General features: G+C 41.7%; 1 protein-coding gene across 1 annotated transcript; it reads left to right on the forward strand.

Moving 5' to 3' along the window:
- Positions 1–241: 241 nt before the first annotated feature.
- On the forward strand, positions 242–14615 carry LOC135500677 (uncharacterized). The gene is made up of 10 exons (XM_064792283.1): positions 242–343; positions 749–785; positions 1954–2032; positions 2680–2805; positions 4149–7129; positions 8839–8977; positions 10113–10247; positions 11316–11483; positions 13312–13416; positions 13729–14615. The coding sequence occupies exons 1-10, from the start codon at positions 292–294 to the stop codon at positions 14407–14409; spliced, it is 4503 nt and encodes a 1500-aa protein (XP_064648353.1). The 5' UTR covers positions 242–291; the 3' UTR covers positions 14410–14615.
- Positions 14616–15166: the final 551 nt, after the last annotated feature.

Consider the following 15166-nt stretch of genomic DNA (forward strand, 5'->3'; position numbering starts at 1 on the left):
GCCATGTTTTTCTAAATTCTGGATCTGGATTTTGAGAAACCGGATTTTCGATAATCAGGTTCTGGGCTTAAACATCTAACATAGGTAGTTTTCTATAGTCTAGTGTTATCAGAATTACTTATCTTTTTATCACTAACAGGTGTATCTGCAAAATATTATCTCAAACGGAGTTTCTAATAAAAGCGACATATCGGTTTTTCGCCCAAATTTGACTGTTTCTTCCACAATTTAGGAAAATTCAAGATGGCAGCCTCCATGAAATGAAAAATTCCTGAAGATTTTCTGTCCAAAATGTCTCGAATTCTCCGAAATGACAACAGCAATCAAGTCATTACTGTCATTGGTAAGTAGCTAAGCATGATGTCCATTTATACACACAACATATCTGCCATCGCGCAACTTAGAAGCAAGAAATCGCGAGTTAAACGAAACCAAAGAGAAATTTTGTATACTTCGTGTACATTCCCTGTACATTTTATTCCGAACTGTAAAAGTTTGGTTTTGGAAGATTTTTACTGGTTTGTCAGGTATATCCGGCAGTAAGTTTTCCCATTTGATGAATGATATTCCTAGTTAAAGGCAATAAGTACAGTGCCAAGATGTAGGTAAAACTGGATTAAGATTAAGAAATAAGAAAAAATACGAATATCACGATGAAATTGACACAGCAAATTGCAGATCAGTTTTGTACGACACTGTGATTGGTAACCAACTAAACTGGATGAAATATCCTTTTATCTTCTTTCAGGCAATATAGCTGAGTCTCTGCTGAACAATCCAGATATGTAAGTTTTGACAATTTTGCTAAATCAGTTCTGGATGAGTCTTTATTCGAAAACATTTCTTTATTCGTACACTCTGAGAGTCCAAATTAGGACTCAGAGTCCGAATTAAGGCTCCCTAAAGGGTGTCCGAATTCGGAATCCTTTATTAAAACACAAATCAGGTAGTGACAACATTAGATCGGGAGGTACCTCAAGTTATTGATAGATGGCAGTGGATATCAATTTCAAAATGGCGGCGTAGCGTAACAATCCTGGGTGGTGTGATTTTGAGATATGAATTTTTTTGATATATTGCAGCACATTTTGCCGTAGATTTCTTTCAGCATGAGAAGAAAATAAAGGAGTCAATTCAGAGTCAGAAAAGGAAAAGGCCAGGAAAAGCCAGACACAATTGTTTTGAACTCGTATTAACAATTCGTTTTATTAGATATCGTCTATCATAATAATATAATAATAATGAGTCTTTTATATAGCGCAATTCCGTGACACTATAGTTCTCGCTCAAAGCGCTTATTACACCGGTCTCCACAGAAATCAATCAGGGGTTTCAATGAGCAACCAAATGGCGCTCACTTGAACTCGACCAGTAGGGGAACCAAGGAGTGACTCGGCCGGGAGTCGAACCCACGACCTCCTGATCATGAGGCCGACTCTCTTCCACTGCGCTACCGCTGCCCCTATGACCTCTTACTCTTACTCTTACTCTTTCTCCCCAAAACCTTAAAATGATCACTGTAAACCTCGTACCCCCTTGATACTTTTTTGATATTTTTGATTTTGATTAATATTGTGATGTCCTAATTTTTCCAAAAAATATTACCACTTGTTAATGTTAGTAACATACTACTATTACTAAATACGGAAATTCACGGTCATTTGATTTTATTTCACGGTTTTGAGAATGATAAATTGCAACTTTAGCATACATTTATTTTAGCGTCATGACAACCCTATGACAGCAATTTCAATTCAATTGACTTTCCTTTTTGTGGTCGTTTATTTTTTTGCAATTTTCTGAATTGGGGAGAGTGTTTGCAGTCAGTTTCTTTCTAACGAAGATCGTCTGGGGCACTGCAATTGTCTGCATATTTTCAAAAGATTGTTGATTTCTGCATCACTGGATAAAATGTTACATCTTATTTAATTTCAGTTTTGTTTTTATTTTCAGTGTGAAGTGTATTAGAGATGAGGAAGGTCACTGTTTTTCCAACTGTGTTGATCAGATTTTGCAGAATCTGGATATTCAGGTTAGTCAAGAAGATTAAGATTCAATCAGAGACAGTTCCAGTCATAAGATGGAATAGCATTCCGCGAAGTTACTATTTATAGCTCACAAGGTCATTTGCATAAGATGTTGATGACGTTTTAGTCACGTGACAGTCGGACATCGACACTTATTTCTACGCATTTGAGCTTATTTCAAAGTCAATTATCTTTGACCCTGCATTGTTTTTAGCATGAATGATACCATAGAGTCAGAGAGAGAAATATTCAGAAGAATTATGTAGTATTTCCAACACTCGGACATGTGCCAGATTGAATCTAACTGCCCCAGTTAGAAAGCCTGAATCCATTACGAAACCGCATGTTTGTCCGACATTGCCTGTAATTCAGCGATGGGGAAATAGAGGGCAGAAGCTGCAGTGACCTCATCATCGCGGAATGCTATTATGAATAATCTTGATATGCTGTCAAGTCAAGGCATGCTTACATCATTACGTCATTTTGATTTGTGGTAACATACTTGATACGCTGACTGAATCGCAAAGCAAGTCAACCATCAACGTAGCGAAGTGGTTTTATCTGCTTGTTTCACTGTCACTTCGATATCAAGAGCAAAGACCAAGATCTTTATTCATTCTTGGTAAGATTCACCTGTGATTTTTTTTTGCAGCATCCTGTTGGTTCACTGCTGCAGGCGACAGCTCGGGCCCACCATGCCACGTATAGTTCATGCAGCAAAACGTTACTCTCCATGATATATTATTGGAATCGTTCAGCCGAGACCCTTTTGGATCAGGTAGGATTTGATTAACCTTACACCCCCACGGTTCTTTATGGACTTTTCTAATGCATTAACTGGAAGAGTCAATGCAGAGAAATGAGGGGAGAGGGTGAAAGGATTCAACCTTTATGCTGCGAAAACGTGAATTTTGTATTTTAATCTTACACCCCTACTTTTCTCTATGGACTTGCCCAATACTCTAAAAAGGCAATCGGAGTGAAAAGGCTTTATAAAACATGTCTCCTTGTGTTTAGTGTGTATCTAGATAGTTTCAAGTTGGTACCAATGATGTTCTTCACTCTTTCACTATCGAACACATATGTGGCCAACCACATATGCATATCTGGCCAAACATGTATGCATATGTAGCCCAGCCTAACTTATATGCATATGTGGCTAAACATGTATGCATACATGGCCAAACACATGCGCATATGTAGCAGAACTTGTATGCATATGTGGACAAACTTACTCTCAACTCGGCTCTATAAGACCAGGTTGATAATACCACCCAATACCATATTTATGATGTTTATTCATAGGGATATTCATCCAAGTTAGGGGTGTTAGGCCTATAAAAATTCTCCTCGGACCTCATTGGTTGGAATCGTGATTTTGGCTAATCCTACTTATATGATTAGCATGTAATAGGCGGGCCAGAAATATATGATCTGGTCTTATAAAGCCGAGTTGAGAGTATATGTAGCCAAACACGTATGCATACGTGGCCAAACACATGCATACGTGGCCAAACACATATGCATACGTGGCCAAACACATATGCATCAAGGCCAAACACATATGCATACGTGGCCAAACACATATGCATCAAGGCCAAACACATATGCATATGTGGCCAAACACATATGCATCTGTGGCCAAACACATATGCATCACGGCCAAACACATATGCATACGTGGCCAAACACATATGCATATGTGGCCAAACACATATGCATACGTGGCCAAACACATGTGCATATGTGGCCAAACACATCTGCATATGTGGCCAAACACATCTGCATATGTGGCCAAACACATATGCATACGTGGCCAAACACATATGCATGCATGGCCAAACACATATGCATACATGTCCAAACACGTATGCATACATGGCAAAACACATATATATACATGTAACACAACCAGTCCCTTGATGGTCAAACATGTACAGGTCCTTTTCACACTGGTTCTTCGGCGATTCGATTGTTTTCGAGTGGAGAGTTGTTTTGGTGAAAGCCACCGATGGCGCCAAAGTAATAAGGCAGGTTTCTCTAAGATTGGATAAGTAGGTCGCAAGTACCGGTCTTGTTTAAAGTCCGACACTGGACATTTCTCTGTTTTGATTATTTCAGGGAGTACCGGTGGAAGAGATTACGCGATACTTCCAACAGGGTGTCCGGCTGTGTATCGATGAGTTGGATTCAATTGCGATCCAAATTGAGGCAGCCCCATCTTTTGTCAGCCGCGAGTATCGCCATCGCCAACAGGCCAAAGCTGAATGTCACAAATCTCGCTCAAGTCATCCTGATCCTGTTTGTAATCTTGCAAATTTGACAATGTTCCAACGACAAGAAAACGATAGAATACTCCGATCTACAGAACGAACCCAAAGCAATGTTGAAGAACCCTCAAATCATGCTCTCTCAAAAAGCAAGGAAATTGGTTCCAGTAATGCCTCAATTTTCCTTGGCAACCAGGTCAACCCGTTTGGTTACGATACAACACAGTGTGTTGCCATGTGTCCAATTGAAAACAAGTTTGCAAAAGCGCAGAACTGTGAAAGTATTTTGAAAACTGATCATGATTCTGATAGGCCAGAAACCGATGTTTGGCGACAAAGTGGTCTGAGTGATAGGTCTGTGTTGGGTGACGGGACGAACGAAGGCTACTCGTCCAGTATGAAGGAAGCAGCTCTCTCATTTTGCCTTGATGGTTTAGACTGTGACGGGGCTCTGCCCATCATGTGTGGTGATGCAGGGGACTTTTTGCATTTATCTCCTAATCGTTGCGACATTGCCCAAACTGATTCGAAAACATCTGGAGATCTAAATTCTGTCGAGTTGCAGAATATCCGAGACCAGGATTCTGGTGTCGGCGTAAATGATTCGGACGATGTATCTTGGTACTTTGATAGCGCAACTGAGGCCGACGGTTCCATAATTGACAACGATTTCTACGCTGCAATGGCCAATATCTCTCGGGTCTTTAGTACGATTGGTGGGGGCTTGAACGGCTCACGGGCAACAATGGAAGCCATGTTTCCAATATCTAGAGCACCAGTCAGAGGTCAAGGTCAGAATGGTTTCCAAATAGGTCAAGGTGAAAGTGGTGTTCAACTTGAAGGTCATGGTCACAGTGTCATTCCAGCTGGAGATCAAGGTCATAATGATGCCAATGTGAGAAGTTCTAATCAGATTGATGTTGTGTCGCATAACCATAGTTTGAATTCGAAGGTGAAGGGTGAAGGTCAGTGTGACATTGAGATGAGTGGTCAAGGTCAAAATGATGTAAAAGGTCAAACTGGTGATGAAATCAACTTCAATGACTGTGCAGGAGAAGAAAACAGTGCTACAGCAAATGATGACATGTCTTGGTATTTTGACCAATCAGAAATGCCAATATCTCGTCCATCCATGGCCGCATCTTCGGGCATAGATTCAATTTGTCAAGAAGATCAAATTCCCACGTTTCAACCATCCGAGACAAAGCGTCCGTCGCAAACAGGTCTAACTTCTCCTTACAGTAGTCTTAAAGAAAATTGTCATGACGTTGATTTTGAAGATTGCTTTGCACAAGTAGAAGAGTCTAAAATTTTACTCTCTGGTGTCAAAACAGATGATGATGATGATGATGATGATGATGAATTTGGTGCATGTTTTGAGGGGGTGAAATTCTTGGAGAGGGCAACTGAGGATAACCGAAGGACTTGTGCTGCACGTGATTCAAATACAGGTGCAAATAATCTAAATGTTGCCAAGGCAGATGACATCGATGAAGAATTTGATGCCTGTTTTGAGGGTGTGAAATTCTTTGATAGGGCAACTAAGGCTGAGACGAGGACAGATGCAAATTTTCTTTCAAAGAAATATGCAAATGATTCAAATGTAAACAATGAAGTTGACGTCTGCTTGGGATCAATCAAGACGTCTGTGTGTCCAACTTGTCCCGGTGTGTTTACAACTGAAGATTGTGCGTCTGCAGGGCTGTGTTCATTTGGGAAGAATAATTGGCAACAAAATTTCGATTCAAGTGTTATGATTGAAAATCGAGAATTGAAAGATGTTGATTCTTCTAAGAGTAGTTTTGAAACTCTCCTCGGTGCTAAAATTAAAGAAAAAAACTCTGGATTTAGAAATAGAATTCAAAACTCCTGCCGGCATTTCAAAACATTCGAAACATCCATTCAAGAAATGGAGAGGAACACCAATGTGTCTGAGTCGACTTCTGACTCTGTTACCGAATTATCAAAAACTGAGTTTGAGAAATCTCAAAGTGAGTTACTTGAATCTCAAGATGAGAGCGTTAAATCTCAAAATGCGACATTTGGGACTAAGTTCGATGCAGAAGCTGTTGATTTTGAAAATGTCCTGGCGGGAAAACTTGCAGAAAAGAAAAAATCCTTTGAAAAGAGTGTTCGAAATTCGTGCAGACATTTTAAATCTTTTGAAACATCTGTGCAATCAATGAACAAAAGTTTATCCTCTGTTCAAGAATTGGAAAAGTCCGCTCGGGGAAATTTAGCTTCAACTGGCGAATCTTTAGCTTCAGATGTGCTCCAGATTATGGATTCTGATGATGTATCATGGTATTTTGATTCTGCTCAGGGTCCAAGAAAAAATGCAGAAAATATTGAATGTTTTCAGACAAGTGCCGTTAAGAGCAACCAGCATTTGTCAAAATCGAAGGCGTTTAACAAATCGTGTGCAGAATCAAAAACTGTAAGAAAAACAGACAGTATTGAGGAGGATTTTCAAATATCGTCGCCAGGCAATCGCGAAATTAGGCCCCAGGATTGGTCCACGGGATTGATGGAGGAAAATTGCAAAAAGGGACTTAGTGTTGAGAAAATTGGCGAAAAGGGACTTAATGTTGAGAAAATAGGTGAAAAGGGACTTAGTGTTGAGAAAATTGGTGAAAAGGGACTCAAGGTTGAGAAAATAGGTGAAAAGGGACTTAGTGTTGAGAAATACAGGTGTTGCCAAGAAGTGAATGAAATTCTGGACTCCCTCTGTGAAGGACTTGGCCATGGTGACCCCATCGGAATGGGCCTGGCTGTGGAGGTCTACAGGAGACAACTGGACCAAGAGGTCAGTGAAGCCGAACGCTTTCCAAGGTAAGGAAACATGATATTTATCACGGTTCAGGGTGCTGGTATGATGGTCCCAGTGCATGGTCAGGCAAGGGATATTGAAGGATTATTTGCAACACTTTATATTCAGCAGTACCTGTACCTTTCAAACGCAGATACTTTTCCACCAAAGATTTGAAGTAGATTCTGAAGGCCTTTTAAATTTATCCTACACGTTTTTGCATCTATTACAGATGGCAGCACTAAAAGGATATGTGAAGCCAAAGAAGAAAAAGTTGGACCAGCCTTTCCTACATTAACCATTTACGTCATGATGACGTCATGATGACATCATGATGACGTCACAGATAATTTTAAACATGTCTATCTTGTTCAGAAGTATCCTATTCCTATCTATTGGTAATACATTTATGGGGTATAAATCCAACCATTAAAAAGTTTCTAGTACATTGATATTTCAGGGCGCGGTCATTTTTAATTTATGCTAATCAACCCCTTTCCCGTGGTCAGAAATTGGGAGACTTTTTTTCTGGGGTTCACTGTGACCCCCGAATACACTTAAAACAATAAAACCTTTTGTTGCTATTTTTTGGGGTAAAACCATATATTGACCCGCCTAATCTGTGTTTCAACACTTCTTCTTTCTCCTCGGAGCAGTCGTGCCCCTCATCCATGCCAATCTCCCCTCTTGGCCTGGCTATTGCTATTGCCAGAGAGCTTTTATCCTGCATTTCAAGCTCAATAATGGACCAGACCATCACATCTGTGACACTGGCTCCCATTGCGGCCAGGCGGGCTGGATTTCCCACCACTATTGGCCCTCTCATTTACCCAGGCATGCTCTAACTGACGCTGAAAGGGTGGATGTCGTCCTGGGTGCCGACAAATGGTACCCAGGTTCGAGATCGACTGGACAATAAGCACCCTGGGTGCCATTACACTAGACAAACAGCACCCAGCTTCTTTTTGCCTGGGTTACGGATCTTAGGGACGAGGACGTTTCTTGCAATCTCGTTTTATCTCGCGCTGTGGTACTTGTGGCATTAGTTGTGGGCGAAATAAAAAGAACAGATAAACAGAAAAAAAGGCGTTTAGGCCTAAATGTCTTTGAAAGCACATTTCGGATGATTTATTCAGAAAATGTATATAGGAGGGATATATCCGAAATGTGCTTTCAAAGACCTATAGGCCTAAACACGTTTTTTTCTGTTTATCTGTTCTTTTTATTTCGAGCACTGCTAATGCCGCAAGTACCACGGCGCGAGATAAAACGAGATTGCAAGAAACGTCGTCCCTAAGATCCGTAAGCCAGGCAAAAAGAAGCTGGGTGCTGTTTGTCTAGTGTAATGGCACCCAGGGTGCTTATTGTCCAGTCGATCTCGAACCTGGGTACCATTTGTCGGCACCCAGGACGACATCCACCCTTTCAGCCTAACCGACCCTACTGTACATCAAACACGCTAAAACAAGCAATAAACTAGCGTCCCAGCTCAAGGGAATAAAAATATCACTGAGATCGACCTGTCGGTCGTTGGGAAAAAACTTTATTTCAAAATGACCGACTGGTCGGTCACCGGGATTCTATAGGTTAATAGCCCTGGGGTAACAATACGACAGTTGCCACATGTTATAAGAATAGGAGAGAAACCTTAAACCTTTGGTTATTATTTGTCCTATGACCTACGTTTGATACTCAGATACGTATTATGTTGAAAACACCCTTTTCCATGCAGGTTTGATCTCAACAAGGTACACACATGTCACGTCCCATCCATAGGCCTCAAGGACCCTGCCATTGTGTCAGGATTTGGTTTGGAGGTGGACGTTTTACAGCTGACAGCCCTGCAGAAACAGGCACGACATTGGGTCATCGTAAGTTTAAAGCACACTTCATCCGTCATGGGTTTGACTTATTGAAGGATTGCCACTGTTTGGGATTTTAACGGCTTTTGCATCTAACTTTACTACTTACAGTATAACCTCTCTATTAAGGACACCCTTGGGGTTGACTAGTTCTGTCTTTATTAGAGAGGTATCCTGTTTAAAAGGGAATACGTGTCTGAATGTCAGTACAGTAGAACCTCTCTATTATGAACACCCTCTGGACTAACAAGTGCTGTCCTGAATTATAGAGAGGTGTCCTGATTAGAGAGGTCAAATTGAATGGAAAGACCCAATTTGGGACCAAAAGTAGAGAGGGTGTCCTTAATAGAGAGGTGTCCGCTAAGGGAGGTTCTACTGTACTTGAGCTTAACATATTGGTTTGAGCAATCAGAAGTGCGAGGGACTTTCGCCAATGTCTTCTGTCAGCGCGGCTTCCATCAAGTCTACACCAAGACCAGCAGCCGTACCATCTGACTTTTGCGTCTGGAAACCTCTTCACCTCCTTGCTTTGTTTAAGGAATTAATACCGAGCTGGCGGTCATTGGTTGTATAATCAAGACCGCTCGGGTAGACCGAAAAATGCAGTCCAAAACCCGAGGCGCTTCGCCGAGGGTTTTGGACGTAATTTGAGGTTTCAAAATTTCAAAATGAGGTTTCAAAATTAAACAAATTAAATACGATTTGAAAGGTATATATGTTCCGTTTTCGTCAAAGAATGATCCAGCCTGGTGTCCGGAACTCCGCCATATTGTTGCTTGTGAAGATGATGTCACGCAGCAAGGGAATTCCCAGTCTGCTAGCTCGATTTCTACCATTTCCTCGTCTTTGACCTCTTCTGAATCCTGACTGACGACCTCGAAAGAGTCCTCGGGTATCCTCCCTACTTCACAAATCCCAATATCAGGGAATACTTCAAAATCTCGTGTTCTTGACATTGTTTTGTGGGGCCGAGTCGTTGCTTCTTGGTGAAAATAATTCGTCTGCTAAAATTCAGAATTTTATACCTACCCAGGCGGTCATTGGTTACGATACCAAGACCGCTCCGATCAAACGAGGTGTAATGTATTTTGTATTAGAAACAATGATATACTGTGACTAAGGCCTTTTAGAATTCCACCTCCAGATGATCAACGGTGATCTGACACCTTCATCCAGACACCAAGGATACAATGCAAGGCAAAAGACCTCACAAGTGGCTGAGTCGGGTCAAGAATCTGGAGATACTTGGCTGACCAAGACCTTGTCAATTATTCAAAAGGTAAGTCTCTAAAGCATCCGCAAACATGAGATATTTGTTGCAGCGACTTGCGATAATTATTGCATAAGATAAAAATCTCTCATCTGCGAGGGTTCTCACAGACGCTGCATCCTGCTATAGATATCAAACCCAGTGTGTTTGAAGGTTTAACTTGCAGACAAGAGAACGTTTTACCGCCTATTGCAGTGACAATTATCACAAGTCACATCGATGAAAATGATATGTTTGCGGGGTGCTTAAAGGAACTGTTCACAATTATCAAATATCATACTGGTGTACAAAGTAAACCATTTTAGAGCTGCCTCTTATGAGTGTTGGAATCAAAATGTTGATTTAAAAACATAGGCAACCCATTCATATAAAAATCTCTAAAAGCATGGAATCATTTCTCTTTCAGTTAAAGTGATACTATGATGTGATTTACAACATTGCGGAAATACGTCCGTTTTTAATTGTTGATCACAACTGTAAAGCTCAAATTTTCCATTTTTGATTAGATTTATTATAAAATCGCTGAATGTAAACCACCGCGACCGCGAAAATGTTCATGTTGTGACGTCATCAACGAAAACGTCGTCGGCGAAGCGCAATTTCAACGGCATCGAAGCATGCTGTCCGGGTGGGATTAAACCATCAATTTCTCGAAAATGTGCATTTCGATTCGAAAACCTTACCGATTGATGAGAAAGTGACGTAGTCATTTGTCTAAAACAGCTAAAACATTATATGGTGAAATTTGACATGAGTTACTGCCTATGTCTGCTCCTTTCAGTTGAATATCAACACCATGTTCATTGAATGCTCCTTTACTTCCTTTGTGCATATTTTGGTTCCTTTCAGTTGAATATCCACACCATTCTCGTCAAAGGTGTTTCCGACCCTGATCTACTCTCCTGCCTCTCTCAAGATATCGCCATCCTCAAGAACATCCCCTAAAAGATCCTTCCACAACTCCTCCCTAAAAGATCCACCAAAAACTCTTTGTTCCTTTCAGTCTAATGTTAACACCATTCTCATGTAAAGCTCCTTTACGACTCCTTCCTTTATGCAAATTTGTCTTCCTTTCAGTTGAATATCAACACCATTCTCGTCAAAGGTTCCTCCAACCCTGATCTACTTTCCATCTGCCTCTCCCGTGATATTGCCATCCTCGACCATACCCCCTACAAGATCCTCCATGCAATTTCCATGGCAACCAACACAGAGCCATTAAGTTACATCACAGATGCTACAAAGGTATGGAAATTCTCCTGAAAAGTTGCAAGCCTGAATTCTTTCAGCATGACTGCTTCTCGCCTTCTGTTTTGGCTCGTTATTTCATGCTGTACCGTAAATGCGACTTTAGTCGTAGTTCCACCTATCATAAAACCCCGTGTTTTTTCAAGACCCGTGTCTTCGCCGTGTGTCAAAAAACCCGGGGCGCACTTACACCTTTCAGTGGTGTTAGATAATGGTTAATAGCCCCGGCGACAGGTGCGCTGTAGGTAGGGAGCTCTCCTGTGTTTCTTTCCCGTTGGAGGGGGCGCAATATTGACGCAACTACACCGCGCCATCTGTCGCCAGATCTTAGAACTTGCAATTGCCGTGTCTATTCAGATTCCACCTATCAAAAAACCCGTGTTGAACACGGGTCTAAATTAGCCCCCGATTAGCCCCATCGAGCTCGATGGGGCTAACAGACACGGGGATTTGACATACGGGTCTATTTAGACATGGCAATTCATAGGTGTAAGCGCAAAAGACACGGGGATTTGATAGGTGGAAGTACGACTTTTGAATTCTTCCTATCGTTTCTTTGTCTTCAGCCAAAAAAGGCCCACTCTGAACAATCAAAGGTACTCGGTCTGTAACCTCCCCTCATTTGTCGGGGTCAGGGTCAGTGGAGTGGATCCAAAACTGGAGGGGAAACCGCTTACCAAGTGGGAGGGAAGATCAGTGGTGTAGTGGCTAGAGCACCGGGCTCATAATCCGGAGGTCATGGGTTCGACTCTCAGAAGGATCACCGCTGTTTTGTCTAAGTGTCCTTGAGCAAGGCACTTACCCCTATTTGCTTCTCTCCACCCAGGAGTAAATGGGTACCCAGCTGGCAGAATTCTAGTCCTGAGCGTATGGGCGGTTATTACCGCAAATAAAGACAAACCAAAGCAAAGACACTTGTGTAGCATATCAAGGACACGTAGATTGATACTCCTGGGCGGTTATTATCGCAAATAAAGACAAACCAAAGCAAAGACACTTGTGTAGCATATCAAGGACACGTAGATTGATACTCCTATGTGTGCCACATCAAAGACATCTGGACCATACACCACGTCAAAGATAACGATGCGAAGTCAACAGGTGGCGCCACTGTAGATTGCTGGCGGCCGTATGCCTGTTGACGTTGTTGTTATTTGCCACCTCTCTCCCCATTATTCCAACAACTTGTTGAAGGAGGTTGACACAGTTTTCTAACTTATCTCTATCCATGGTTGTGATATACTAGTATGATTGATGATATTGAAAAGAAAGGGGATCTCAAAATACGACAGTCTACTACGAATAGATCAATAGTGACATAACAACACATGTGCATTTTCCCGCTAGTCGCTTATGTCAACAAAAACCTATAGTTGTCGAAATCGTTTTTACTTTTCCCAAGACGGTGGCACCGCCTGTTGACTTCGCATCGTTATCTTTGACGTGGTGTATGGTCCAGATGTCTTTGATGTGGCACACATAGGAGTATCTATCTACGTGTCCTTGATATGCTACACAAGTGTCTTTTCTTTGGTTTGTCTTTATTTGCGGTAATAACCATCCATACTGAGCGCTGTATAGCTGCAGCTCGGACCAGAGCTTGAATCACGAATGAGCAGGCCAACAGCTATAGGGGTAATAATGTGAAGCGCTTTGAGCAACTGAAACCAGTTGGATTTAGCGCTATATAAGACTCATGATAATTTCTTGTTTACCAGTATAAGTTTTGGTAACTTTACTCGCAACCTTGAACTTTTATTTTCGTATAAAACGACTATACAATGAAATCACAGGAAACGAATATAAACAAGTGCTTATCTTTCAGGTGAATGTGACATCTGAAGTAACGGTCCGTCCCTATAGAGACGACTGGATGTGCTGTCTGAGCAGTAGGGCCTATGTCTGCATTGAGCTGCCACTTCCCATTCAGGTTAATAGCTCATTCTATTTTCAACCCACACTGAGACTTCTCAGTCATTTTAATCACAGCAACTTGCCCTTTATAATTGCCGCTCAGTGCAACAAAATGATCTCTCGTCTGCGGGTGTAACCAGTTATGGCGCGGTTTGATATCGACTCGCAGGTCGTTGCCATCTGCGATGACCACTGCAAAGAAGCGATTCTTGTCGCATGTGATTTAAATCGCCGGTAGCAGGGATTGGGCGCCTTAGACAACCAAAATCCAATGCTTGATACATTTCTCGGCAACAAAACTTAATATATCTCGCTTTTTTACTTTCAGACTGTCATGTTCTGCCACCCATGCAAAGCAGTCGGCATTCTCCGCGAGGAAAGTTTCTGGCATTGTGCCAACCGTCTCGCGAATACTGTATCTTCAAACCGCGTTCTTCCCGGTTCTGGAGAAACGGAGAAACTGGTTCTGAAACTGTTAGAAAACGGTCAAGATACGTCGTACAGATCTGCCATCTTCGAAGGAATCGCGCTAGGATTTCGGGACTATGTTGAGAAAGTGGCTTCGAATTCATATAACATATTCGTCCAAGCAGGTATATCACATGAGGATGTGTCCAGAGACATAAGAAATCCGTCCCAGGAGGTTAATCAGGAAATCACAGAAGTGATGCAGAATTCCGTCCAAACTTTCACAGACTCTAGCAGCAAAGATGTTCCAAACTGTGTAACTCTGTCCGATACCTCTGATACTCCTGTGAAAATGTCTAAGTATTTTGATGCAAATTCTTGCAATCAATCCGTCCTAAGTCATCGTGGAACTGAGCAACTAGATTTAGACGTTTTAGGCAATCATACTCGTCTAGTTTTTGACGACTATTTAGCCAAGAGAGAAGCGTGGCAAACGGCTGCTGATTTCGTCTGCGGAATTCTTCAGACTGATATGTATGTTGTTACAGGCTTGGGAGACAGTGAATCTCGTGCAAGGCATTCAGTCCTTGGGCTTCTGTAATACGTTTGTTAACCCAAAACTGAGACATGTCCATTGATGTGCATACCCAGATTGGTTGAGCGAAACCCAGGATGTCCTGAACATTCTGAGGTTTATGATTTTCCAAAGAACTAGTTTGTTATGTTTGTATGAATCAATTGTGATAAGATCAAAATGTGATATATTGAGAAATTCAAGAACATATTTTTGTAATAAACAAATTTTTCTTAAAACTGTACCGTTTATTCTTCTAACTCAAGTTGTTCATCTTCCTCAGAGTTGTACCATCTGATTCAGGCAAAGTCCCCAAGTCAGCTTCAGGACCCCTTTTTCTTTGGTACAGCTTTTATCTCAATGTGCTCTTGAAGACAGGCTCAACACTGGACAGCTACATCGGCTGGAATTTCTACCCAAGTGAGGCTTTGAGTAGCTCATGAACCTGGGACAGCATCAGGACTGCCTATGGTTTAGCTTTTCTCTCAATGCGCTCTTGGAAGATAGGCCCAATTCCTCTACATCTTAAGGTATCCCTACCGAAGTAAAACTTTGAGTAGTTCATGTACCTGGGACAGCAACAGGACTGCCTATGGTATAGCTTTTCTCTCAATGCGCTCTTGGAAGATAGGCCCAATTCCTCTACATGTTAAGGCATCCCTACCGAAGTAAAACTTTGAGTAGTTCATGTACCTGGGATTGCATCAAGATCTGCCTTCTGTATAGCAGTCCGATGTACCTGGAACAGCACTGGGACCCTTCTGCCTTTATCTGGCGGAGTTCT

Source organism: Lineus longissimus, chromosome 16, assembly GCF_910592395.1.
Source record: "Lineus longissimus chromosome 16, tnLinLong1.2, whole genome shotgun sequence".
Classification (NCBI taxonomy): Eukaryota; Metazoa; Nemertea; class Pilidiophora; order Heteronemertea; family Lineidae; genus Lineus; species Lineus longissimus.

Coding starts and splice junctions, on each gene's coding strand:
- LOC135500677 (XM_064792283.1), top strand. CDS start 292: ATGTCTCGAATTCTCCGAAATGACAACAGCAATCAAGTCATTACTGTC. Junction 786..1,953: donor CTGCTGAACAATCCAGATAT/GTAAGTTTTGAC, acceptor TTTTATTTTCAG/TGTGAAGTGTATTAGAGATG. Junction 7,130..8,838: donor GAAGCCGAACGCTTTCCAAG/GTAAGGAAACAT, acceptor TTTTCCATGCAG/GTTTGATCTCAACAAGGTAC.